The sequence below is a fragment of the Knufia obscura genome (genome assembly GCF_036327395.1).
Source record: "Knufia obscura strain CCFEE 5817 isolate CBS 148926 chromosome Unknown scaffold_25, whole genome shotgun sequence".
Lineage (NCBI taxonomy): Eukaryota > Fungi > Ascomycota > Eurotiomycetes > Chaetothyriales > Trichomeriaceae > Knufia > Knufia obscura.
The window spans coordinates 59,227-84,647 of record NW_027042711.1 but is presented as its reverse complement, the minus strand read 5'-3'; the positions used below and the strand labels follow the sequence as shown (position 1 = coordinate 84,647).

Genomic DNA, 25,421 nt, shown 5'->3' with positions numbered 1-25,421 from the left:
CTCGCCATCTGCGACACCTGAAGCCCTCAAGCAAGGATAGAATCACGTCTGATCGTTAGCCGATACCGGCCTTGCGTCAAGGTACCTTCAGCGCTCATCGACCTTCCGACAGCCGCGCCAAACAAAGGAAGTGTCAAGGACATGCTGTGGCTCTGGTTGGCGATGCTGGGCTCCCGAGCAATGATACGCTGCAGAGGAAGAGAAGTAAGATAAAAGCAGTTCTTGCGTCTCAAGAGTTGGATTGATTATGAGGAAACACTGGCTAGGCTTCCTCTCACATCCACTTTACCACGGAGGAGGTCCTGCAAAAGACGTGTGGCACGTCAAAGGCTTCTTGAGGCCAGGTCCGGCTCACGGGTGAGAGGTCGGCTACTGAAGGAGCATAGCATAACAAGAACGATCCTTTGTCCCACAGTTATTTGGACATGATACAGCTGCGACTCATGATGCCGCAAAGCAAAGTGCTCAGTTCCGGACGTTCCTGCATAAGCGTTCTGCATTAGTGGCTTAGCGAAGTCGAGCTCCGTTCTCGCTTCCTCCCAGTTCTATCACCCCTCCATACCTCGATATCAGCGTCACTACAAGCTTTAGGCGACCAAGATGAATACCCTGAGGCAGCAAGTTGGAGACGCCTGGGAGAAATATTCTTCGTTGAGGCAAAGCCTACACGACGATCTTCTCCGGGAGAATGAAAGACTTACCATTGAGCGAGATGCGGCACAAGCAGCTCTCGAGGCCTACAATCATAACAAGTTCGTACTGGTCCTCATCGATGGCGATGGCATGCTGTTTCAGGACGAACAAATCGCTCAAGGAATTGACGGAGGTGAGAATACCGAACGTGATCTGCGCGATGCCATCACTACATACTGCGCGAGCCAAGGTGCCTATACTCAAGCAGACAATGTGCTCATGAGAGTTTTGCGAACCTGAAGGGCCTCGGAGAGACATACGCTGGAGCTGGTATCATTCAAGGCGATAGCAAATTCAGAGATTTCGTTCTTGGTTTCAACAAATCTCACAAGTTCTCTGAGTATATCGATGCCGGCAACAGCAAAGAAGCAGCAGACTCGAAAATCAAAGCTACCACACAGCTGTTCATCAATAACGCTCATTGCAAGCACATTGTCCTTGGTATCTGCCACGACTCTGGCTATTCCGGCTTCATCGGCGAATACATCAGGACGCCGTCACAGGACAAAATCACTATGCTGGAGTCTGTCCCGTTCGACTTCCACCTGAAGAAGAACGCTGAGAATTTTGGGAAGCTCAGGATCGACCGAGTGTTTCGTCTGAGACCGCTTCCTTCAGCTGGGAAGACGCCACGCCCTCAGAGCATCGTCGTTGATGCTCATTCCACGAGACAGAGATCTGTCCCCAATGGTATGCTTGATCCTGATCATACACGGATCATTTTTCAGGACAAGGACGGTCATCGCATAGATACTAAGATCTCTTGGGACCCTCAAACACTTCAACAGCTGTATGCGGACCCATACTTTCACAAGTTATGCAACAGCTTCTACCTCTGTCGAAACTGCGAAGCAGACAATTGCGGGTACAGACATGACGCACAACTTGACAGCAACCAACTCAACGCCCTGAAATGTAAAGCTCGCAAGACGAAATGCAATTTCGATACCTGCTGGAACGCCAATTGTACCTCAGGCCACACCAGTCCTCTGAAGATCCAATGGGAGCGAGAAATATACGCCTATAACGTGGACACGCGCAAGAGAATTCCCGTCGATAAGGAGAAGCTCACACAGCGCAGCTTGTATGGATAGACAAATCAGCAAACATGGTTGTCCTGGTGTAAGCCCATTGTGCAACTTTCTGCTGGCCTGCCGGGAATAGTGGTGGGCCAACACAAACTTGCTCAAAATCTTGCGCGCTAGCGCTACCACAATTCATACACGCACATATATATACAGATATACCTTCGCACACGCGGACGCCCGTATCTTTGCCGTCATACTACTCTTGTCACCTCCAGCGCGCTCAAAGACGGAACGTTGACTTTCAGTAGCCGCCACAGCAATTCGATCAGCCAAAAATGCCTCTCTTCGGCCGAAAGCGGACAATTTCCTTGCCGACAACGTCTTGCAAGGTCATCGTTGGTCATGACAAAGTGGAATTCATCCTCGCGGAGGACGCCGTCGTGCAGGTTCCTAGTTTTCGCGATCTGCTTGCTAGCTCGACGAAGCGCACTATCAGTCTGCCAGATGAGGACCCTGATATAGTGCGAGAAGTCCTAGAATGGCTGCTCATAAGGATCGATCCCAGACATTCTTGTCGACACCAACGTCAATGTGCGGCAGGAGCACGAAACAGCACGCGAGCTCGAGCTCATCAACGTGTATGCCTGCGCTGTCAAGTTCAACATCGAGAACTTGATGAATGACATCGTCGACGTCTTCAACAAACATGCCGGTCTCCGAAGCATGACACCCTGCACGATCACCGCTCTTGGGATCGCAGAGCTAAGAGAATCATGTCTCTACAAATGCCTTCTTCGTCAACTTGCTTACATGATCGTTTATGCAGAGCTCAGACCCAGCGTTCGGAGCACAGGCATGAAGTGGGAAGTCTACAAGTCCCGCGATGCACAATTCGAACAGGGTATCCGAGACTTCGAACCTCAGAATACACTCGACTTGCTCTCCGAATGCTCGAGGATGCGTAGCAGCCCGAGCACGAGCAAAGGGCCTGAGAGCTGCAAGTGGCACGTCCACACCTACTCGAAAGCTTGCAGTGCCTGGTCGCTCAAGGACAAAGTCAGAACAAAGTCGAAGGCGCAGCCGACAGCAGATCTTGTCATTAACAGACCAATCGCGAAAGCCTCAGTCAATGATAGCGACGGCTCTTTTGCACACACCACTGACGGCGAAGCTCCGCCGCCATACATCAAGCCTGAATCGAGTTCTGCCCGATGCTGAATAGTGATTTTCGAGGTACGTGGCGTTGTGCTGGGTCGCAGCAAGTCAAGGACAATGCTTTATTGTTGTTGTGACAAAGACACTATGCTTCACAAGCAGTCACGAAGCGTTGACAGCGAACGAAGAACTGCATGCCGTGCCGCATCTGCCTCGTGTCTTGCAGGATTGCAGGGTCGAGTCCGTTAACATCACACCTACCCATCTGTTACACAGCTCCCAGTGGAACATCCAAGACTCCAACACTGTTATCTTGACCACGACGAGCATCCACTATTACACGCCCAACATGGTCATGTCAATCAAGAAAACAACGTACATTACAAGCTTGCCACCATGGCAACCCTCACAACAACCAGCAGATAAGTCTGCTAGCAGGCTGCTACAATTGCCAGACGAAATCAAAGTACTGATACTCGAACAACTCCTTATCTCGCCCGAAGGTGTCAATGGCGACAAACATCCTTCGATACTCGGCACATGTCAAGACATGCTGAACATCGGTCAGCCTATCCTCTACAGTCAAACCGAGCGTGTGTTGTTCTTTTGCTATGGAGGCGCCGGTGTCCTCAGCTTTCTTCAAGGACCACACCGGCCAATCACATACCGACCGTCGTACTTCGAAGCGTCGTACAACCTCGACCAGCGAGACATGCTCAGGGACATTACCGCAGGACCCCTAGACGAGATTATCCTCAGCCACCTCTCAAAATTCACGCATATCCGTCTACAGGTAAAAACTTCGGACAGTGTGGGCTGGTTGGGTCATATGATCAAGCTGCACTTTACGAGCTCGTCCATCGGTGCCGAGAAGCACTATCTGGCAAGCACATAGTAGTTGAGATATACAACTACACAGAGTGGAAGCCTCAGATCTCCGATAGTGTGAACGTCGCAATCCGAGCCTTCTCTACGTTACGATGCAACCATATCGAATTCCATCATACCACAGCCAACGAGGCACAGACGATATCTCACGTTGCCGAACTTGTGCAAGGAAATGCGGAAGTCCAGGACCTCTATTCACTGTATAGGCCCCTCAAAGCACAAGCAAAGCAAATCCCAAAAGACTACCAATACCGACGGACTATTGAGAACCACCTGATGGTTATGCTCGACGGCGTGAAGACCCTCGACAAGGATGTCGTAGAACGAGAACAGCGGCTCGTGCAGCGCTACCTCGACTACTGGCGCCACAGAGAGCCCGTTCAGCACAAAGAGCCTGTTCAGCCAGGAAACGGCGGCTCGGCGCAGCATATGCAGGACAATCGCACGATGCTTGATCGGAACAGGGAAACCACGAGGAAACGGAGGACCGAGTTCGAGATAGTACAGACCGAAGCGGACGAATGGTTGGCGATGAGTCGGAAAAGACGCCGTTGAGGCTGAAGGACATTCTGGAGGAATCTGACCTTGCAACTCCACAACAACAACTCGGTCGTCTTGGAGCAAAGGATCACGGTCCACTTTCAGGTCAAACAGTCGCAGTATCAAACCGCCCTATTGCCATAACAGCAGTCGATGCGCTTCTGCCCAAGCGCACGAGATCTACGATGAGGAGCCACCACCTTACAAGACGGCAGGAGCAGCCTCGATCTGATCCTCAGCGACAACTCCGCCATCCTTTGTATCATACATCCAAGACAAAGGCTCGTTGTTGCGGTCACAAAGCCGACAATGCTCAAGAAAGTGTTGTGCTTTGTCGTGGATCCGATAGCACAGCTTCACGTACGAACAATGGTCCGAGCAGAACCGCATGAGCTTCATCTCGGCATACTCGTCGTGACTTTGCATGTATCGGACACACCTCCACGTTACTCCTGGGAGTCAAAGTAGCTGATACCTCTACGCACCAGTATCTGACTACAAAAACTGCTACCGATCTCTCATACCGCAAGAATACAAACAGCTACCATGACAACCTTCGTACAGGAGCCCGCAGACCAGTCCCGAAGTACATTGGTACAGCTACCCGACGAGATTCAGCTGATGATATTGAGGGACGTCCTGGTTGACAGGGAAGACGCCAGCCTTCCAAAAGCTCCAGCAATTCTCCGCACCTGCCAGCACATGCACAACTACGGAGATCCCATCCTCTACGGCGAAAACATCTGTGAGATGACTCTTTCACATCGCCTGGGCGGGATACTACTACTGCACCCATCCCAAAGAACAACCTACCACCCCCTCAACGTCCCCCAACTCGTGGGCTTCGTTCCCATAACACACCTCCAATATCGCGGCTCTTCAACGCCCAACCCAGTCCCGACACAGCACATCGCGCGGTTCAAGCGAATCGTGCTGCATATGGAGTGGCCAAATCCTTTGGACGCAACGGTAAGACCCGACCAAGCCGCCTTATTCGAGCTAATCCACCAACGCTACGACGCGTTCTCAGAAAAAGATCTGACCGTTGTCTTCAAGGACTACCACGCAACATGGAATCGCACTCCTTACTTCACGGAGATTGCCATACGCGCTTTCTCAAGTCTTCGATGTAAGAACATCCGGTTCGTCAACACGACAGCACAACAGGCACAGATCGTCCACGAGGTGACGCAGCTCGTCGAAAGTACATCGACACCTCGGCATCTCTACGACATTCTCAAGTCATTGAATGCAGAACTGCAACAGCTCCCACCGAGCTACCACTACCGACATCGAATCGAGAATCATCTTCAGGTCTTATGGGTCTGCACCGAGTGGCATGATACAGGCCTTTTCGACAAACGATGTCGTGTGATCCGCCGTTACTTCGACTACTGGCATCACAGGAAACCCGTTCAATCGAGAAGAAACGGAGCAGCGCAGCTCGTGCGAGATGGGCGGACCTTCCTGAATCGGCCGAGAAATACCTTGAGATCGCGGAGGACAGAGGCGGAGAGATTGCAGGATGAGACTGGGGAGTGGTTGACGCGAAGTACGAGAAGACGCCGATAGGGCCTGAAACAGGATTCAAATGTAGATAAGCAGCATAGTACGAGTAGGAGTAATGCAATCATATGTAATTTGGAAGTTCTCACTTAATTTCCACCTTCTTGCAAGGCACTGACAGCTGTCACAGATATGGAAATCACGATTCGTCCGTTCCAAAACTTTCTTCACCACGACATTGCTCCGGGACTCTTTCGCGGTGGACCATGGCACGTAGAGCGCGCATCAAGCCGATGGGGAGGTCCTTTGTGGTTGCCGCGGTGGTCACAGTATTGACGATGTGATCTGAAGAAGAGAGCGCTGTTCCCGCCGAAGGGGTCAATGAGACAGTAGTAGCTTGGGCAGACAACCTCACAATCCAAGCAAAAGTCGCCCGAAGCAAGATCAGTAGTAGCTAGATCTTGAGCACAATTTAGCTTGAAATGGTCGATCTCTGCCACCACACCTCAGATTTGGCGTCGTCCTCGATACGCGTAAATTGCCTTCAAGGAAACGACGAATCGTTCAAGTTCCGAGCACGAATCGTGGCCGTCTTCATTCATGGCTAGCATAGCTCCTGATACCTAGCGTGCACTTCGAGTCCATGAGGTTTAGTGACCAAGCACAAGACAGTCGATTATGGCAAGAGGATCGACCACACGATGGCGAAGTCGGGGAACGCAGGAGCTTCGACTTGGAAATTGTTGTCACGAGGATTCGTGGCGTATCCTTGTGCTGCATGATTCCATCGTCTCGTGGTATGTGGGCAAGGAACGGCTGCGTGAAAGTCGGAAGTCCGGATCCTGCTCGAGAGAAAGAGTGCCTGTCCGGCTGCTGTTTCCAATGCATCTTCTCCGCTCACTTTGTACCGGCGTCTTTCTCGTGAGGTCAGGCTGGCGCGCTGCGATTCCCATAGTGTTTCCAGCCAGTCGTAGCGTTTCCTCTTGTTCTCCTGCCCAAGCGCACTGATCACCGGCGCACGTCCCGTTCAAATTCCCACACCGTCCTTCACATACGTTGCCTCTCACTTTGGACCCAGCCACAGCTTCCTGCACAAATACGGGTCCGGGTCTTCAGCACAAAGCTCAGTAACTTCATCTGTGGACAACAGATTCAACTCATTGACACGTCGGCTGATCGGTTTTGCATGGGGCGACACAGGTGTAAGTGTCTGCGTGAGCGAAAAGGTGCTCCTCGTTGTCTTTTGTGGCCGCACTGCCTGTGCCGGTTGAGCATGTGCGATTTGAAGCATCGCCACCGTTGTGAGGAAGATGAACAACTTCATGCTGGCCGCTTGTCTGGCTTTCGATGGCGCGACAGGCTACCGTGAAGTCGGATTAGTTACAAGTCGTGCGCTCTGCTTTGTAATTGTTACTGCCGCTGGCCGGATACGCACATACCTGAGAAAAATCAGCACAGAATGTGCAAACCATTTATGTTAAGGCTACGGATAACATCTGGTCGAGTCATGAAATCCATGGTTCTGTCTTTAGTAACCACACTTTCGGACATGACGCACCGTCCACTCCAATGCTTCCAGTGGATGATCTCAGAATAGCATGTCAGACTCTCCTCAAGAGACGCATGCATGCAGAAACGATGTCAGATGGTTGGGCCTGAAGTCCTGGCGAGGGCCTGAGGCTTGGCGAACAGTAAACTGGGCAAATTCTGGTAACCCCAGATTCACGAGTAGTCAAGGCAAGGCCTGTCAGAATGAATCTCCGTACTGTGGAGGAGGCAATGCAGCGAGTACGTGAGACGCCTGTGGTGAATTTGTGATCGCTCCCAGTAATTGCGGATGTTCAAAGGACTGAATGTTTGTTCGTACATTTGACAGACTGGCGTAAGGTTGTTGCAATATCAGTGAGCGGTGACTGAATCTGTGGGACTGGATGCTGGGCTGTTCCCAATGCTCAGAGAAGATGAACTGCGGGATTGAGTTGGTGATACCTATAGCGAGGTTGCTCACGTCAGATATAGCAGCAAGGAAGTCATGGCCCGATGTTCATCTCCAATTGACGAAGGTGCTGTTGACGAACCACGTTTTGCTACAGCAGATCTTCGACGCCATGATCAAAAGGAGTCTGCTGATGAAGGCACATCTGCCAGGCCCCAGTCTTTTCGTCCTTCCTCCATACTGACGAGATCAATGCTTTAAAAATGCTGTCTTCTCCTTCAGGGTTCGGCCTCGACGCTCTGACTCTATAGCTGATGGCAGCTCCATCAGAGCCAACCGGTGTAACCACAACGTCACTCATTTTGTAGGCTTTCCACGGTATAAACGCATCGCTTGTCATGACCTCTTTGATGCTGGGCTCGGATGCGGCGGACAGCTGCATCCCGAAAGGCATGAGCATTTGGCAATCTGTCGAGAGAAACGGTAGGAAGTCGGCGCCATTTTTGGATAGGACTCTCCAGGTCTGGTCTTCTAGACTGGCAATGACTTGCGTCGTCTGAGCTTCGGCCATGGTTCTCACAAGACCTTCAACCTGCCTTGAAAGATCTCGAACTACTCTTACACTACTTTGCACTGCTCTTGAACTGCACTTGAGCTGCCCTTGTACCGCTCTTGCACAACTCTTGCGGTTCACCTGCGCTGATGCTGTGTTCCTTTCCGCTGCGGTGATGGGCTTCGTTGCACAAACTGTCTGATGGTCGGTGGTCGTAGGGTTCGAAAGTTGGGGGCGTGCGGGGGTTGAGCGAGGTGATATCTGCGCTGTCGAAGATGTTATTGTCGATGCTGCCAAAAGGTTCAGACGTATCGCTTGGAGCAAGCATGAGAAGGTGGACAGGGCGGCGACGTCATAGTGTATGCGTGGACTCGGATATTCGCGGCAACATAGACCGAGCTTTGGTCAAACACCTCGGCCATTGCAGTTGAGCTCTAGCATAGTAAACAAACTCCTTCCCATCATGCGCCTTCAGTTACGACCATCGCTTCTGCAGAATCGCCGACATGCGATAACGCAGAGGCGCTTTCTGTCAGCAGACCCATCACCACTCGTCGTACAACACCACCCAGCTCCGAATTCTGGCGGCATCCGAGTCCTCCTCCTCGACCGTCCAGCGAACAGAAATGCCTTGTCACGCAGACTCGTGACTGACCTACGGAAGCACATTCAACATATCAAAGATGAAGGCGGCGTAGGCGGCACTAGGGCGCTCATCATAGCCTCAAACAACGACAACGCCTTCTGTGCAGGAGCAGACCTGAAAGAGCGGAGAGGCATGAGCCAGGATGAGTAGGTTGTATAGATGCGTCACATGGACATTGGCTGATGTGCACAGAACGAAGCAATTTCTCAGCGACCTCAGATCCACCTTCACAGAACTCGCCAACTTGCCCATTCCAACCATTTCAGCAATCTCTTCGACTGCGCTTGGTGGAGGACTCGAGCTTGGATTGTGCACGACGTTCCGTGTGTTTGGCTCATCAGCAATAGTCGGACTCCCAGAGACAAGACTAGCAATCATACCAGGAGCTGGTGGAACATATCGGCTGCCTGCGTTAATCGGCGCCAACCGAGCACGAGACCTTGTTCTGACGGGAAGACGGGTAAGTGGACCCGAGGCATACTTTCTAGGTCTCTGCGACAGACTAGTTGAAATACTTCCAGAAGAAGAGAAGGCTGAAGGCAAGGCTCGCGGGAAGGTGCTGGATGTGAGTGTTCAGATGGCGAAAGACATCTGCGAAGGTGGCCCTGTGGCGCTGAGAGAGGCGATGAGGGCCGTAAACGGTTGGCAGCGTGGAGAGGTCTCAGAAAACGAGGCTTATGAGAACATTCTCAAGACTGAAGACCGCCTGGAGGCGCTGAAAGCCTTTGCTGAGAAGCGCAAGCCTGTCTTCAAGGGCCGGTGAATGCAATATGTGACGCATCATCAGAAGTTGCCTCGTGAGCGTCGTGGTCATCGATATTCTCTCAGACCTTTGTTTGCACGGATGGTTTAGCGGGCGACGTGACGCGGTGGCCTGTCAGTAGCCGCGTTGCTCTTTGTGCAAGCACAACGTGATCTGAGAATCTTGTACGACATGCTACACCGGCTGTCACCCACGATGAATCCAGTCTTCCACGACCAACCTTCTTCATTGATTCAACAAGAAGCGGCAGGGTGGCTGACATAGTAACTTAGGCGAGGCCAAGCGCTGGCCCGAGATCTCCCAAGGCTCCTCCCGGCTGGCCCCCGCTTAATTTAAGTTTAGGATCAGGCGTCAACCATTTCCACGATGCATGCTTCTTGTTCCTTCCAAATTCAGCGACATCATTGGCACCTGCCTCATTTCTGGAGGGCACCTTTGCGGGCAGAGTGGTCATAGGACTTGACTCATGGCTGCCATCGAAAGGCTACGCATACACACAACAATAATGAGACCTTCCAGACATCCAACAGCCCTTCCTTTCCCTTGATAGCGCTTCTTGCTCTTGCCTTCCGTACGCATTGCTAAAGTTCCATTGACACCGTGTTTCAGACCAGCGCCTGATTCGAGCAGCCAGACGGGCATAAAAGCCACAGCGTCCCCATTAACTACAACCATAAACTTCGTATCCCTTACCGATGGACAAGCCGCCATGAGCTCGAGCTTCGCGACAACAATTGCCACGGTCGGCCTCACAGAAGTCTTCTCCTCACCCGATCCTCAAGCCGACATTGTTTTCGTGCATGGCCTAAATGGCAACCCTGAGAAGACATGGACAGCAGACAATGGCATCTTCTGGCCTCGAGATCTCCTGCCAAAGCATCTGGGTGACGCTCGTTGCCGTGTACTGACATATGGTTACGATGCAAGAGTGAGCGCATTCACAGATGGTGTGAGCAAGGACCACATACACCACCACGCGGAAAATCTAGCTGCAAAGTTGTACTCGAATCGGGCGGTGCGTCTCTGTTTCACAGCATGTAATGTGTGATACTAATGCTGTGGTAGTTGAATAATGCGGTCGAGCGTCCTATCATCTTTGTCGTCCATTCCCTCGGCGGTCTCGTCACCAAACAATGCCTCATCTACAGCCGAAGCATCGAACATCAGAACTCAGTGCACCTGAGATCGGTCTACCTCTCGACCTACGGCATCTTGTTCATGGGAACGCCGCACAATGGTTCAGATCTAGCAAAATGGGGAACACTTTTGCAATCCATCGCATCGGCCACATTGCCCAAGAAGTTCTTCGATTCCTCCTCCCACCTCGTCGAGGCCCTCAAGACGAACAACGAGACTTTGCAAAACATCAATAGACACTTCAATGAGATCATGCCCAGGCTACACCTGTTCTTCTTCTACGAGGCAAGGCCCATGGATTTGAGAGGCACAAGGCAGTTCGTGGTCGATGAGGATTCTGCTGCGCCAAACTTCCCGGGTGCCGAAAGGATGGGCATAGAAAGAGATCACTCCACAATGTGCAAGTTTGAGGATGCTCAGTCTGCCGGCTTCGCAGAAGTCATTGAGGCTATTCGACGATATTCTGCTGCTGCGCCAGACTCGACCGCAGTTCGCTGGTTAGAAGAGAGACATCACAGGTACATCCGTCAAGAGCTTGGTGCACCTGAGATGTTCACAGGAGAAGGGCGGAGACATTCCAGAGGGAGCTCACCGGACTCACGCTTGACGGGAAGTCACCCTGTACCTACACCACTTCTGCCTAGCAATGCCAATACGCCAGTCCTGCTTGAAAATGGGGCTCCTACCCTCACGCCATGGGAGATCGAGGAACAGGAAGGAGATCCAGCAAGGACTCTGGGCTCGGCAAAACTACCATACCGGCCGTTGAATGATACAACCAATCACTCGTCGCCCAAAAGTCCTGCTCATTCTACCCCTTCCGCTAGTGTGCCGAAGCTGGTGCGTCCGAAGGTTGTGGCTCCTCTAGGCTTCCGTCCCAACACGCACTTTGTCGGCTTCGATATTGAGATGGCTCGTCTGGTTCGAAAGCTTGCAGATGAACGCCGAAGTCGAATTGGGGCACGCTCAGCACTCCTTTACGGTCCACCGGGATCTGGCAAAAGCCACTTAGCGCGAGAGTACGTGTGGCAGCATGTAGAGGAGTATCCGAATGGCGTCTTCTGGATTGACTGCAAAACACCAGAGTCACTCAACAAGGGCTTCTGGAACGTGTCGCAAGCAATCGGATGCTACGATGAATTTCAGTCCACCCGACCAGACGCGTTCATTGATGCTGTCCGCTCACACTTGACACTCCAAGACAAGTGGTTGTTGGTTTTTGATGGCATCACGTTCAGAACGGAAGACGATCTCGAAGCATTCAAACGCTATGTTCCGGATGGCAAAGGCAGCAGCATCATCTACACCACAATCGACAGGACCCTGGCGAACCGACAACGACTACTCGATCCACCAGGGATCAAAGTCTATCCTCTTTCGACCGAACATGCATGCACACTACTCTACAAGAGCTTGAATATGAAGAGTAGCCGCCAACCTTCTGACAGACAGCAAAGGAAAGCAAGGCAATTGGTGACATACTACGAGTGTCTCCCATTGGGCGTGCACGCAGCGGCGCACATGCTCCTTGCTAGAGGACGAGCTCTCGAGAAGTACACCCCTGGACCCTCTGGCAATCGGTTAGCTGCACCTTTCATTTCGATACTCGATGCACTGGAGCGCTTGCACCAGCCCGAGAGTGTCAATTTGCTCAAAGTTATATGCTTCTTGAACCACGAGATTCCTGTGACTATGCTGAAATTTGGCCACGCTGCTTTGGCTGAACTTGGTGCTGAAATTTGTTCGATGGACCGAAATGGCGGAAGTGCTCGCAGAGAGCTAGACAACTCTATCGCAACTCTGATCAGGAACGGGCTGATTGAGCGACGACTACAAACTCAGTCATCCACATCAAGCGCTGGCAGGTCTTCGCCAGAAGCCACACGCGCGTCTGCTGTTCCAGTTGCTGACCGGCAAAACTCCGAGCCTTCCAGCCAACACGATTTTGACGACGCGCTGGAATGTGACACAGAGTCTCAGAAATCGTCAGCGACTTTCGTCGGTATCGATGTCATCCGAGTACACACTGTCGTACAGCAGGTGTATCTGGACTACCTCAAAGCCTTTCCGCAGCAGAATTTCAATGGGTGGCTCACTGTCGCTGCCAGATTTGTGATAGCTTCCTGGACTTATGCGCTCGATAAGATCAAGTCAAACACCGGAAGCGACTCGGTCAGCGATTATCGGGAATTTGAGAGCCATGCTGAGAAGGTATGGTCCCACTTTCCAACGAGACCAGAAGGAGTGCCTCAGGCGCTGCGGCAGGCTCGTCACGATCTGCACATAGTCCGTCGGATCATCAAAAGAGAAATCGAAAATCAGTCCCCTTCCCAGTCGTCGAACATGAGCGGCAGACGAATCTTTGCTTCGGTCTTCGAACACTCTGGAAGCTCTTCTGATGAAGGCCCCACCACACCGACAAGTGGTTTATCACGAGTCACGACCTGGAGCATGGAACCCAACGTCGAACCATACGAGTCGCCAGTAACCTGCCAAAATCCTGCATTCACTGACTTGCCTGACGCACTCGGTGAAAGCTGGTACGAGGACAATGCCAACCTGAGCGACAACGAACACAGACCGTCAAAGGACCGCACTTTCTCAAACTTCTCAACCTCAACCGAGAAAGGACCGGATGAACGACAGAATGCACTGCGTGCTATCTTCGAAGGTCATGGTAGCACCGACTCATGGAAGCCAACGCCTGTGGTGGGATCGGTAAGTGGCGAAGTTGAGCCCGTGCATTCCCGTTCCAACTCGATGTCTTCCCACACTCCTCGTCCCGCTTCATCGGCCTCGTTGGCTGAAGCAGCTTTATCAGCGATGCACAGAGTCAGCCCGACGTCATCAAGAATCACCCAACCAGCTGCTCAACAGGCGGAACGGAGGCCATTGTCTGAACTGTCCTCGAACAACCAGATTGGCCAACAAATCGGTGGTTCAAGGCTCACTAGAAACCTGTCTACTTCACCACACCTGAGAAAAGCGGTACTTGCCAACACGATGAGACAAGATCAACTACCGACTGAAGAAAATATCAGTATCACTCGCCGATCCCAGCCACTGAGCATTGCTGGCAGAACATGGAAGCCAAGCCTGCCGACTCTGGAGTCGCATAGTTTGCCTGCAGAATACGGCCCGATCGCAATGATCCGAGATCTCTCGCATGAATCGACTACGTCGGCGCAGACCGAGCCTCCGGAACACAACAATTCCGTCAGTGATGAGTATATGACACCACAAATGTCGCCAGTCAACAGCCCAACGCAGTCTCCCAAGGCACGACTGCCGGAAATCGACACGAGGATTGCGAATGGGAGACTACCTTATCCTACATTTGCTTCTCCTGATACCGAACCTCTCCCCATCCTGAATCCTCAAATTTCTGCAAGAGATGGACTAGGCATTACCAGTGACGAGAGCATCCCACGCGACAGACATTTCGGATAGACACAGTTAGAAAGAGCGAAGGACAGTTGCATATTGATTGAGCGGGTTTTCTGCATAGCGATGGGTTGCAGGCGGGCGTTTACTTGCATAGAAGAAGCGGGACTTTGTTGCATATTGATCTGGCATAAATGTGTACGAGTGGATACAACAAATGGGCGAGGCGTGGCAGTAGTGTGTCTACTGAATCTATTCTTTGAACTTCTAACCTGACTTCTGACCCTCCTCAACATGCAGTTGCGTCTTTGTCAGCCCACAAAGCATTAGCAGCATCTCATCAATGCTGCCAGGCATGGCGGTCTGCGGCTGTCTGCAGCTTCCCGGTACATTGCCATCGAGCAATCCGCAGAAGTAGTCCGCAGCTAATAATGACAGCCAGAAAGTACAAGGCACGCCACTAAACAAGCTACTTGCTCGCAAAGGCATTTTTGGCAGCGTCTCTACATAAAGCTACCTATTCCCTTCAGAACACGCTTCCGCTTGCTCAGCATCACTCACTTCACCAACACGATGGCACCATCACCACCACCACCAGAGCACTCACAAGAGATGCTTGATCGCTACGACAAAATGATCAAGCTGTCAGTCATGTTGAAGAAGTTGAAGAACAAAGGCCACCTTCAAAGCCATGCAGTCGATCAATCTATCAAGACGGGTGATTTTATGCTCGATCAGAAAGTCCTGAGGGAGTTGCGAAAAGACATTGAGTTGAAGGGAGACGTTCGACCTGAGGTTATCGCTTTTAATGCGATCCGGAGCGAGGTGGTGCTCGGTCAATACGTACGTCCATGTCATGTTTGCATGTCGTGAGTGAATTAGCTGACGAGGTCGTAGGACGGGACTGTTGCAGCTTTGAATGAGGACACGAAAAAGGACAAGCAGAAGATGAAGGAGGACATCGAGATATTCGAGAAGGAGAAGGCTGTCGCGGTTGCCGAGCAAGAAGAGACAGATGTAAAGATCAAGGAGTTGGGTCTGTGGAAGGTCTTCAAGAGGAACAAGGCGGAGATGAGACGGCGGTTTGCGGCGAAGAAGAAACAGACCCTTGAAGAGATTGAGGCGGACGCTGCGGTGAGCGAATAAGTTTGACTCCAGGTGCAATCACGAGACGGCAGACATCATTTAGACGTCGTGATGGATAGACGAGAAGAACCGAAGTATACACAACAAAGCATGATGGTCATTGTCTATATAATGTTACATTCACCCAACCTTGCATGAACTCTCCTGATGCTGCAAAGCCTAGCTATTCAATGCAAAACTGGCGGTCTTCTCATAGACCAGCCATAAAGAAGAAACGGGTTAATCATTGAACCAGCTATCGTAGTCAGATCCTTGTTAAGCTTAGATCTCCTCGTAGCAGACGAATTTCCTGCCGCCAGCGGTAGCAGTCATCACTGGAGCAGAAGAGGTAGTCGAAACGGCCGCATTACCAGTAGTAGGTACCGCAGTAATGGCGACAGACGAGGTGACTGAGCTAACAGCTGGGATAGTACCGTTGGATGGCGTCGATGGTGTCGATGGCTTTGATGGTGCAGGAGCAGAACCACCGGAGCTACCACCTGCCATAACTGCGGGACCTGGGATTTCGTAATCGGACAGCTCGGTGTAGATGTTGATCAAGATGCCGGGGTCCGTTGGGGTGTATAGCGCTGTGCCGAGGGTACCGTCTCCCAAGCTGTTGGAGCCCGAACCAGTGACCTCGAGGTTCACGCACTGTGGGTAGGCCTGGGCACCACCCTCTGAACCAGCGCTGTGAAGGGCAATGGTCTCGTGTCTCAGGACGTACTTGCCAGGGGCGATTGAGCTTGGAATGGTAGAAACCCAAGTGAAGTTGTTGGCGATCATTTCGTCCGAGGCCCAAGAGTCGCCTGTCAAGCCTTTCTCGTCGATCTTGGTGAATTTCAAAGCTGTTGGGTCGACACTGGTGCAGTCCTCACCGCAAGGAGCGAGGTAGTCGAGCATCGGGCCCTTGTGAGATTCTGGCCAGGTGTTCCATTGAATCTCGAGGGCGTCACCAGCGGCAACGGTGACGTACTGAGTGCCTGGGACGGCGTTGTTGTGGCAGATGATGTTGCTGTCTGTCAAGCTCGAGGCGAAGCCATTGTCGCCGTTGTCGGCGAGCCAGCCGGCAGATGGATCTGTGGAGTAGTGAGATTGGCCGACGTAGTATTTGCCTCCAGCGAGGATGCCAGAGACGAAGCCGTGGGCGTTGGCCTTGGCGAGAAGAGTGATGGCGCCAACAAGGGCGGAGGTCTTGAAGGAAGACATTGTTGAGGTTGAAGTAGGGGTTGTTTAGAGTCGAAGCTTGCTTGACTGAACGATTGTTGTTGAGTGAATGAACTGGCTTCTGTCAAAGAATGCCGGAGAAAAGAATGTGGTGGTAGCGAGGGTGAATGTCGAAACGACCGAAAAGAAAGACCTGCTTTGCTGTGAAGTTGCTGTGTAAGATGAAGTCCTGATGAATACGAGGTGGGAAGGCAATATATACACGAGCAGAGGGAGCGTCCTGCGCACCAACCTATTCAAGCCCGGCTCATGACCAGGTCATTGTGGTCTTCAGACCCAGATCGCTACCAGGCGACAAGCAGTTTCACGACCACAAGAGAGATTGATGGGAGGTGTTGACGCTTGGAAGACCTCGGTAAGCAAGAATGTATCATCCCGCCAAGACAGCATCGAGATTGACCTGGTGTGAGGCTGGGTTCGGTATTCAATCCGAAGTTTCATGATACTGAGGAACAGTAATCGAGGAAAGCTTGACGAAGAGAAAGCGCTCGCTTCAGTCCGAGGAGTTTCACACTGTCTGGCGCAGGAGGTGCCGGGAAAACCTTGGCAGTTCGCTTGCTCAGAAAATCGCCGCTAGTCTCAGGTTTGAGATGCTAGCTCGACATGGGCTGGTGAAGGTGTTCGTGAGCCTAGTATCGGGTCACTTGAAGAACGTGAGGGTTAATTGTGTTACTCGTCGTGCCTTGTACGTTGCTTTTGTAAAGGGATAGTGAGCTGGTATGTTTGCGGGCTTATGGGGATGGTATGAAGATGCCCAGGCCGGTCAATGCTGCCTAGCGAGACTTCCGACGACCACGTTTCAGGAGCACTTTGATACTCGCTTGACATTCAGCCGGAAAGGATATCTGTGCACAGACCTTGTATGATCGAAAACGTGGTGCTGCATTGTGGAGAACGAACTGTAGACGAACTGACCATCCTGGCTTTACAGTGAGTAGCCAGCATGCCGAAGGTGTCGTGATAACGATGACACCAGGAACACCAGCATACACGGTATTGAAGCCCGAGAGTTGAAAGCCACTATGGTGCAACTGGCAGGATTGAAGGCTTGTTGATGAGAACGTTGTTGGTTTTGGCAGCGGAGGATGAACCACGCCCTAAATGGTTAGGCGTCTTAGGTGTCACCGCAGCCGAGTCATGGACTAGAGCGACGTGCACTTCGGGCGGTCTGCCGGATTATCGGAATACTCCGTATTCACTGACAGATTTGGTAGCGTGTAGGTCGGGCAAGGTTTTATTCACAAGCATACCGTCTACCATGTCCAATTACGAGCGACAATACAATTCGCGAGATGTCTCACCACGGCCGCGAAGCAAAAGGCGCAGAGGCGACGATGACAGTTACGACCGAAGCCCTCCTCGAGCTAGCCGCCGTGACAGGCACTCCGACAACAACCGCAATGAGGAACGCCCAAGAAAAAAGAGGTCAATGAGCCCAGCATCAGACCAGGAAGACGGCGCCAGGAGGAAAGACCATAGGAAGTACCGCGACAGATCTCCCCGAGCCTCTCACCACAAACACCGCAGACGATCTCACTCACGATCACGGTCACGATCACGGTCACGATCACCAAGAGCCCTCGAACGATCACGCGCGCCCCTTCCACCACAGCAACAAGCATTCGACAAAGAGCGCAACCCAGGCACACCAGTAATTGACAAGCAAAAGCCTAATTTCGCACCATCAGGGAAGCTCGCAGCCGCCTCAAATACGGTCCAGACAGCTGGCCAAACGATCGTCCTCAAATACCACGAGCCGGCAGAAGCGAGAAAACCTCCTGCCAGAGACGCATGGCGTATATACGTTTTCAAGAACGACGAAATAGTCGATACGATCCAGTTATCCGAGCAGTCGTGCTGGTTGTTTGGGAGGGAGATGGCAGTCTGCGATATCCTCGTTGAGCATCCGAGCTGCTCGAAACAACATGCAGTTGTCCAGTTTCGGTACATTGAAAAGAGGAATGAGTTTGGCGACAAGATTGGGAAGGTGAAGCCTTACGTGCTGGATCTTGAGAGCTCGAATGGGACGTACGTGAACGAGGAGAGCATACCCGAGGCCAAGTATGTTGAGTTGAGGGATAAAGACGTGGTCAAGTTTGGGCATTCGAGAAGAGAGTACGTGATACAATTGCCTACTGGGTGAAGGGCAAGGCAACGAACATGAATCAAAGAGTTGCTCCCAAGAGCTTGCAATGCATAAACACTATCGCTGAAAGCATAGATAATTATCTCAGGCTGACCACTGTTTGCGAATTCGATCTGTCATGGCCATATCATTCTGCCACACTCACCAAACATCGCTGCGTGGCAAAGCACCATCTTGTGTCCAGCTCCATCACCACATCTCTCTGGTGTCGGCCATAGGTTCGCTTATAGTATTTCTGTGGCATTGTCGACCGTCTTATTCGCCCTTCCGCAACTTCTGTTTCTCAGCATACCCTTTGAACCGTGTCGACAAGTCCCCAAGCGGGAGCATAAAGGGGAAATCGACCGAGAGCAGGACCAGTGCAGCAAAGATATACCAGCCGATGAAGGATACCGCCAGCAACAAGCCTGCACCCACGTTCTGGAGCAATGCTGCGGCAACGGTATGGCCATGACCGTATGCGAAGTAGGAGGCAGCTAAGGTTGCAACTGCATATCGTTAGCTTAGTCCGTCTGGCAGGCATGACAACTTACAGCATGGAATGAGACTGAGGAAGATCAGAAAGAAGGCAATATTCGTTCGGACAGACGCAATGCAGTACACGGTAGCCAGTAGTGTCATGGCGACGAGGAAGAAGGCGAAGGTGGAGTGGAACATCCGCACGCTGGTAATGTCGGCTGCCACATTGCTTGGGTCAAGTCCGTATGCGCCGTAGGCGTTGTAGGATGGAACCAGGGTGGCACCAAAGGTCAGGAAGAAGCCGCCGAATGTCGCGAAGACTGTCGATGGGAAGGTATTGCCAATGATCCACTCTCCAATGCTCCCGAGGATGAGAAGGAGGCCACCAATCCAGAAGTATGAGCCGCTGGCTATCGTCAGTCCTGTTCCTCCTCTTGATGTTTGTAGCACTTACACTGTCGCGATTCCAAGTCGGTCAGCACCCTGCCACCCGAGCAGACTCATGGAGAGAGGAGTCGTGCATAAGAGGAATCCGCCAATTGCTAGAGACTGTCAGCTCGTTCATTTATGCCTGCGCTAGGACTTACAGATTGCTGTTGGATTGGCAAAGGTTTGTCGCAGCTCTCCTTTGACTTCTGTCTTGGGAGCCAGGAACATCTGTTCGAAGATGTCTGCAGGAACGTTGACATTGCCGTCTGTGCGGGCACGCTTGAGCAAGTCGTCTTGCGAGGGTGTCTTTCGCTGACTTTCAACATCGACGATCGGCATCTTGGAATTCGAGGTTGACAGAACAATGTCAGAGGAAGAGTCCGGTCTCATTGATGGAGAGGTTGAGATTGATGAAAGCCTAGTCTATGCTTGGTATACGGTGGAAGAACTGGAATTGCTGGGAGGTATATATCTAGCAACGGTTGGCAGTGATATGAAAGCAAGAAGAATCACTAGCATGAGAAGGACAACTTTGTCGTGACGAAGTGCAGCGTCGCGTCATGAGGAAGGCATCACCACTTCAGGTGAGAAATCACCCTCAACAAAAGCTGTCATGGTCTGCTTTTCAGGGCGGGAAAGCGCGACTGTTTGCTTTTCATATTTGCTTGAGGTCGACAATAACATTGTTCGGCAGTCACCCACCTTCGACAGCAGACCGCGCATTTAACGGACAGCGGTGATGGCCACTGCGATCTCGCTTCCACGTCAAGAAAATAATCGAGCGTCAAACGGCCAATAATGGCACGATTGCCTGGATCGAAAGCCCCCGTATCACTCGATGTCGATGCCGCCGTCGGACGCAACCCCACCACGACAAATTCATCCTGCGAAGTCTTATCTTTATAGCCACAGCTTCATTGCAAGGCCCAATGCAACGCAGATGGTGCCACTGACGCATAGTGGTGGCAGAGCTAGCGGCGAAGCTGTTCTTCATCGCTTCTCAGGAAGTATGCTTTCGCGAGACAACGGTCTACGACAATCATGGCGGCCAGTAACTCCGTTACACCTTGCCCTTCGGAACACTGTGCCGAGCGGAAGGCGTGCTGATATCGTCAGCGCGTGCGCATGTCGCTTCAAGCTCAAAATGAGACACTGAGCGTTGTGGCACATCAAAGTGGATGGTGGTGAATGCCAGACCAGACAGGAGGCGACGACACATGCGGTACCGGGAAACATGGCAGTATCCTCGATCCGATGTGCTTCCGCTCACCTCGGTCAAAGGATCACGTGACCGGCGGTGGAAGACCTTTGAGGACTGGCACGTCCTGGCCCATGAAAGAAGACATCACACTGGCGGCAGGTTGTTCCTCGATACAATTGCCGGTAATGCACCCGCCATCGCTTACCACAATATATGTGGAAGCCCCAGCACAAGATAGTCAGGAAAGGTTGAGCTTCCGCCTGGCCACTCTCTTGCGGTCGCTCCCTACGGGCGTGCTCCTGCTCAACGGGCCCTCTGCTCCTCTGCGAACGAATCACATTCACCAGTGATGCAGCTTCTCCCGGGTTGTGACTTTCTGTCTCCCTGCAGTCTCCTCAGATCCAAGGTAGCAGCAGTGCTATCTACTTGGTACGTACATACAGGCCGATCATGCATTGTACCTGGTTCGTCAGATGCAACAAGATGACCTTCGTCACGGCACACAGAGTTTTCTTGGCTTTGACTCGACAAGTCTGACTCAGACCTTCTTCGAGTCATCCACTTTCATACGAATCTCAATACACGACTGTCTAGTCCGCCAATCAGAAGACAGAGTAATTGCAAAACACTGCATTCCATTGCTCGATACGGGCCAAAATTCGGTCCATGACTCGCCGATATGCAACTCATACAATTCGATATGGGCGGATGACCGTTTGTGGTATGCCGTGCGGCTAGGATGCTGGTCTGGGGAAGACGCCAACCTTGCCACCTCCGCGTCGGGACCGGGTGCACAACCGAGGCCTCCGATCGATCTGGATGCAGTTCATGCATCATCACAAAGGCTCGACATTATCAGATGCACAATAACATACAAGACCACATCTACAAATCCTGCATAACGACGGTGTATCTGATTTAAAAGTTATCGTTCTAGTGATCAGTCCAACCTGCACACATATATCCTCAGCACCACGTTTAAGCAAGGCACAAGTTTAAGCTTGTCCTTCGACAAAGCTGTCGATTTCCTGCCACTTGGCACATATTCACGATGGCGGCTACGAATGGAGAATCTAAGAGCTTTCATACCGAAGCACTAATCATTGGTGGCGGTATGGGAGGGGTATATGGCTTGCATCGACTGCGACAAGAAGGATATCAGGTCAAGGTGGTCGAAGCCGGCTCATATTTTGGTGGTGTATGGCATTGGAACCGATACCCTGGTGCTCGCGTTGACTCTGAATGCCCTTTATACCAATTGAATATCCCAGAGGTGTGGAAAGGCTGGACGTGGTCTGAGCGGTTCCCTGGCCACGAGGAGCTGAGAAAATACTACAAGTATTGCGATGAAGTCTTGGATCTGAGCAAAGACACCATTTTCAATACCATCATTGAAGGCGTTGAATGGAAAGATGGACAATGGAAATGCAATGTTCGAAATGGTGGTGTCATCACATGCAAGTACCTAATGCTGTGTACGGGCTCGAGTTACAAGAAACATTTTCCCGATTTTCCGAATCTGGACAAGTTCAAGGGTCAACTAGTTCATTCCGCAACGTACCCAGATGGCGGCATCGATGTGAAGGGCAAGAAAGTTGCCGTGGTCGGTAATGGCGCGACAGGCGTGCAAGTTGTACAAGAACTTGGCAAGCAGGACTGCAATCTCACCGTCTTCATCCGCACACCGAACACCGCATTTCCGATGGTACAGCGCAAGATGACCGCCGAAGAGCAGGATTGTTTGAAACAGTTCTACAAGTTGATCCTCGAGGGTGGCAGGCACACGCGCTCGGGGTTTCCGAACAACGTCTGGAAGGAAGGCTGGTATGACCTGACGCCGGAGCAGAGACTACAGCGGATGGATGAAGGGTGGAAGTTGGGAGGGTTCTCCTTCTTCCTTTCCACCCCTCGGGAGTTTCTCGTTGACAAGGAAGTGAACGCAGCTTTCTACGACTTCTGGAAAGAGAAGGTACGAGCAAGAGTATCTGATCCTGAGAAGAGGGAGATCATCGCACCATACAAGCAGGAGCACTACTTCGGCACGAAACGTCCAAGCTTAGAGCAGGATTACTATGAAGTTCTCGATCGTCCGAACGTGAAGCTGGTCAATCTGAAGAAAACACCAATTGAAGGGTTCACAGAGACTGGAATCAAGACGGACGTCCTTCACGAATTCGATGTCGTTATTCTTTGCACAGGCTACGACTCAATGACTGGAAGCTTGATGGATCTGTACATCAAGGATAAGGATGGGAAACTTTTGCAGGAGAAATGGCAAAAAGGAGTCGAGACGCATCTTGGACTCATGATCCACAAGATGCCGAACATGTTCATGGTATACAGCCCTCAGGCACCTACAGGTGAGTCAAATCGTTCTCCTTCATTCGTGATTACACCTGCTAACAGCCCGAAAGCCCTCTCGAACGGACCACCTGTCGTCGAAAGCCAGATAGAATGGATCATCAAAGCAATGAGCAAGATGAGAAAGGAGGGTATCGAGGAATTGGATGCCGAAGACGAATCTGCGAAGAAGTGGAGGCAGGCAATCCAAGACCTGAACAACAAGACGCTATATCCACTCGAGAACTCATGGTATATGGGTGCGAACATTCCTGGTAAGGTACGAGAACAGCTAAACTACATCGGTGGCGTGGATATGTACAACAAGGAGATCCACGAAGCCCTAGATGACTGGGCTGGGTTCCAACTAACGAAAGGACAAGCTGTCTCTGTGAAGTAATGCCTGATATGCTGTGTTAGGCGGACCTAAAGGATGTCCGCCAGGAACTGCGGAGCCTTTGAGGCATCAGTGAGCTGTACATCATTATCATCATTTCTTCAAGCCTCTGGGAGGACGCCTTGTGCGAACATGTCGGCGATCAATCATCTGTAGCGTCCCATCATTCGTGCTCTTAACCACCTCGTATTCCTCGTGCTCGGCTGCGACTTCTCCTGTCATGGCTAATCCGTTCAGAATGAAGATGAAGCATACAGAACACGGCAAGACATGCCGGGCTAGGGCTTAGGCCCTGCATCCGTCGTGTTACGGAAACTGGTCTTGAACATCCCTGCTATTGAGATACAGATGACCATCCTTCAACTTGTCCCGCTTCTGCCTGATGATCGCGTTGTTGTCCAGTGCCAACACCATCGCCTCCTGTTCCACCGACCGCCGAAGCGACGATACGATTCGTGCCTGCTCACAAATCAGCCCAACCGATGTCCAGGACCAGACTGAGCAAAGCTATGTACATTTGAGCCCGGCGCGATGGGCCTACTCACAGTCTGGGACTGTTGGCCATACAATTGACCGTGACTGATAGGGGTCTGCTGCTGCTGCTGTGCCATGGCAAGCTCACGGGCAAGTTCCGGCGGAATATCACCCTGAAAGTTGGTACCGCTCACAGTCGTGGAGGTGAAGATGTGCGATCGGTATTCCTGCTGCGTCTGGGTACCAGTGATGTTGCCTTGGTGGTTGATACCATCTGCGTTGACTGTGGTGTGGCCATGGATTTGGCCCGGTCGGAAATCAGGATGCGACATGAAGGCTCCAATTATCCCTTCCAGGCCGTGGCTTTGAGGAGGTGCGTTGTTGCCTGGTCTGGAGGAATTGTTTTGGGTGTCCATGGTATGATGAGGTCGAACTTGTTGGTTTGACACAGGCACCAGTGATGATTGATGGTCGTTCTCGGCAACGCCTTGACCGAGGCGGACCAGCTCCCTGCTAGAGGTGTATATGTTGTTCGAGCCTTGCCTTATTGATTCGGATCGGATGTCGTGCGATCGATGAGTCTCGGGCGATCGTTCGTCGACAGAGTCGTCGATGGCTGGGTAGGACTCCGTCTGCCTGCGTCCGAGCTGAGAGAAGACGTAGTATAAGTACAAAAGTGTGGACATGAGCTGAGCCTAGCCTGAAGTCAGTGGACACTTGTGAAGGCAAGCGCCAAGATATGCACACCTGTGACACTTGATCTTGCATGCGCGACGTCCCTTGTTCTTCGTTGTCGGATTCGGCGCTCTGCCCAATCACACTGTCATCTCCCTCCTCGCCAAGGACGCGCCCTGACCATCGGGTAGCTGAAAAAGGTGTAGTGGCGGTATTCGTCGCGTTAATTGGATGACACGGGAAAAGTTGATGCCTGGATTTCTCATGAAACTATGCCGTTGTTAGTCAAGCGTGATCTTGCCTTTTGCCTTGTCGCATCATACCCCGAGTAGGCGTGCTTCTGCAGGAATGTCTGGTCTCTGATGCATCTTGCTTGAGGACAATAGATAGCGAATCTTTCTGCTAGGAACTGTGATGAACGAATATGTCGATGCTTGTTAACACGACCGGCGCTCCCTAGAGAGGATGCTTATATGGGCATTGGATGAAGTGTATGCTAAGCCCGATCGGGCTTAGACCAGGTGATTTTGGCAGACAGCCTAGTAAGGTTGAGGAAGGGCCTCGGCTGGAGCTGTAGAAGGCAATGCAAGGCAAAAGGACCTTCGTAAAATTGGTCGAACCATACCATGCAATGATCTCGATCCCAGCTCCATGTCTTTACAGATCTTTGCACAAAATCTGTGCTTGCCGTGGCCATAGCCCTCTGGCGTACAGCGAGA

General features: G+C 51.8%; 12 protein-coding genes across 12 annotated transcripts; 8 read left to right on the top strand and 4 right to left on the bottom strand.

Moving 5' to 3' along the window:
* Positions 1–600: 600 nt before the first annotated feature.
* Positions 601–2,939, top strand: PMZ80_011125 (uncharacterized protein; the record flags this gene model as incomplete). Its single annotated transcript, XM_064879513.1, has 4 exons — positions 601–883; positions 946–1,777; positions 1,935–1,960; positions 2,287–2,939. The coding sequence occupies 4 exons, from the start codon at positions 601–603 to the stop codon at positions 2,937–2,939; spliced, it is 1,794 nt and encodes a 597-aa protein (XP_064724750.1).
* Positions 2,940–3,225: 286 nt separating this feature from the next.
* On the top strand, positions 3,226–4,319 carry PMZ80_011124 (uncharacterized protein; the record flags this gene model as incomplete). The annotated part of the gene is made up of 2 exons (XM_064879512.1): positions 3,226–3,739; positions 3,796–4,319. 2 exons carry the CDS (start codon positions 3,226–3,228, stop codon positions 4,317–4,319), a joined length of 1,038 nt encoding a protein of 345 aa, XP_064724749.1.
* A 531-nt stretch (positions 4,320–4,850) lies between these two features.
* Positions 4,851–5,876, top strand: PMZ80_011123 (uncharacterized protein; the record flags this gene model as incomplete). The annotated part of the gene is made up of 1 exon (XM_064879511.1): positions 4,851–5,876. One exon carries the CDS (start codon positions 4,851–4,853, stop codon positions 5,874–5,876), a length of 1,026 nt encoding a protein of 341 aa, XP_064724748.1.
* Positions 5,877–7,897: 2,021 nt separating this feature from the next.
* Positions 7,898–8,317, bottom strand: PMZ80_011122 (uncharacterized protein; the record flags this gene model as incomplete). Its single annotated transcript, XM_064879510.1, has 1 exon — positions 7,898–8,317. One exon carries the CDS (start codon positions 8,315–8,317, stop codon positions 7,898–7,900), a length of 420 nt encoding a protein of 139 aa, XP_064724747.1.
* Positions 8,318–8,762: 445 nt separating this feature from the next.
* Positions 8,763–9,708, top strand: PMZ80_011121 (uncharacterized protein; the record flags this gene model as incomplete). The annotated part of the gene is made up of 2 exons (XM_064879509.1): positions 8,763–9,091; positions 9,138–9,708. The coding sequence occupies 2 exons, from the start codon at positions 8,763–8,765 to the stop codon at positions 9,706–9,708; spliced, it is 900 nt and encodes a 299-aa protein (XP_064724746.1).
* Positions 9,709–10,417: 709 nt separating this feature from the next.
* PMZ80_011120 (uncharacterized protein) lies at positions 10,418–14,295 on the top strand (the record flags this gene model as incomplete). The annotated part of the gene is made up of 2 exons (XM_064879508.1): positions 10,418–10,723; positions 10,774–14,295. 2 exons carry the CDS (start codon positions 10,418–10,420, stop codon positions 14,293–14,295), a joined length of 3,828 nt encoding a protein of 1,275 aa, XP_064724745.1.
* Positions 14,296–14,802: 507 nt separating this feature from the next.
* Positions 14,803–15,375, top strand: PMZ80_011119 (uncharacterized protein; the record flags this gene model as incomplete). The annotated part of the gene is made up of 2 exons (XM_064879507.1): positions 14,803–15,072; positions 15,127–15,375. 2 exons carry the CDS (start codon positions 14,803–14,805, stop codon positions 15,373–15,375), a joined length of 519 nt encoding a protein of 172 aa, XP_064724744.1.
* Positions 15,376–15,636: 261 nt separating this feature from the next.
* On the bottom strand, positions 15,637–16,563 carry PMZ80_011118 (uncharacterized protein; the record flags this gene model as incomplete). The annotated part of the gene is made up of 1 exon (XM_064879506.1): positions 15,637–16,563. The coding sequence occupies one exon, from the start codon at positions 16,561–16,563 to the stop codon at positions 15,637–15,639; it is 927 nt and encodes a 308-aa protein (XP_064724743.1).
* A 1,276-nt stretch (positions 16,564–17,839) lies between these two features.
* Positions 17,840–18,724, top strand: PMZ80_011117 (uncharacterized protein; the record flags this gene model as incomplete). The annotated part of the gene is made up of 1 exon (XM_064879505.1): positions 17,840–18,724. One exon carries the CDS (start codon positions 17,840–17,842, stop codon positions 18,722–18,724), a length of 885 nt encoding a protein of 294 aa, XP_064724742.1.
* A 258-nt stretch (positions 18,725–18,982) lies between these two features.
* Positions 18,983–19,954, bottom strand: PMZ80_011116 (uncharacterized protein; the record flags this gene model as incomplete). Its single annotated transcript, XM_064879504.1, has 4 exons — positions 18,983–19,215; positions 19,261–19,592; positions 19,641–19,728; positions 19,774–19,954. The coding sequence occupies 4 exons, from the start codon at positions 19,952–19,954 to the stop codon at positions 18,983–18,985; spliced, it is 834 nt and encodes a 277-aa protein (XP_064724741.1).
* Positions 19,955–21,867: 1,913 nt separating this feature from the next.
* PMZ80_011115 (uncharacterized protein) lies at positions 21,868–23,556 on the top strand (the record flags this gene model as incomplete). The annotated part of the gene is made up of 1 exon (XM_064879503.1): positions 21,868–23,556. The coding sequence occupies one exon, from the start codon at positions 21,868–21,870 to the stop codon at positions 23,554–23,556; it is 1,689 nt and encodes a 562-aa protein (XP_064724740.1).
* A 467-nt stretch (positions 23,557–24,023) lies between these two features.
* PMZ80_011114 (uncharacterized protein) lies at positions 24,024–25,070 on the bottom strand (the record flags this gene model as incomplete). Its single annotated transcript, XM_064879502.1, has 3 exons — positions 24,024–24,722; positions 24,775–24,972; positions 25,026–25,070. 3 exons carry the CDS (start codon positions 25,068–25,070, stop codon positions 24,024–24,026), a joined length of 942 nt encoding a protein of 313 aa, XP_064724739.1.
* Positions 25,071–25,421: the final 351 nt, after the last annotated feature.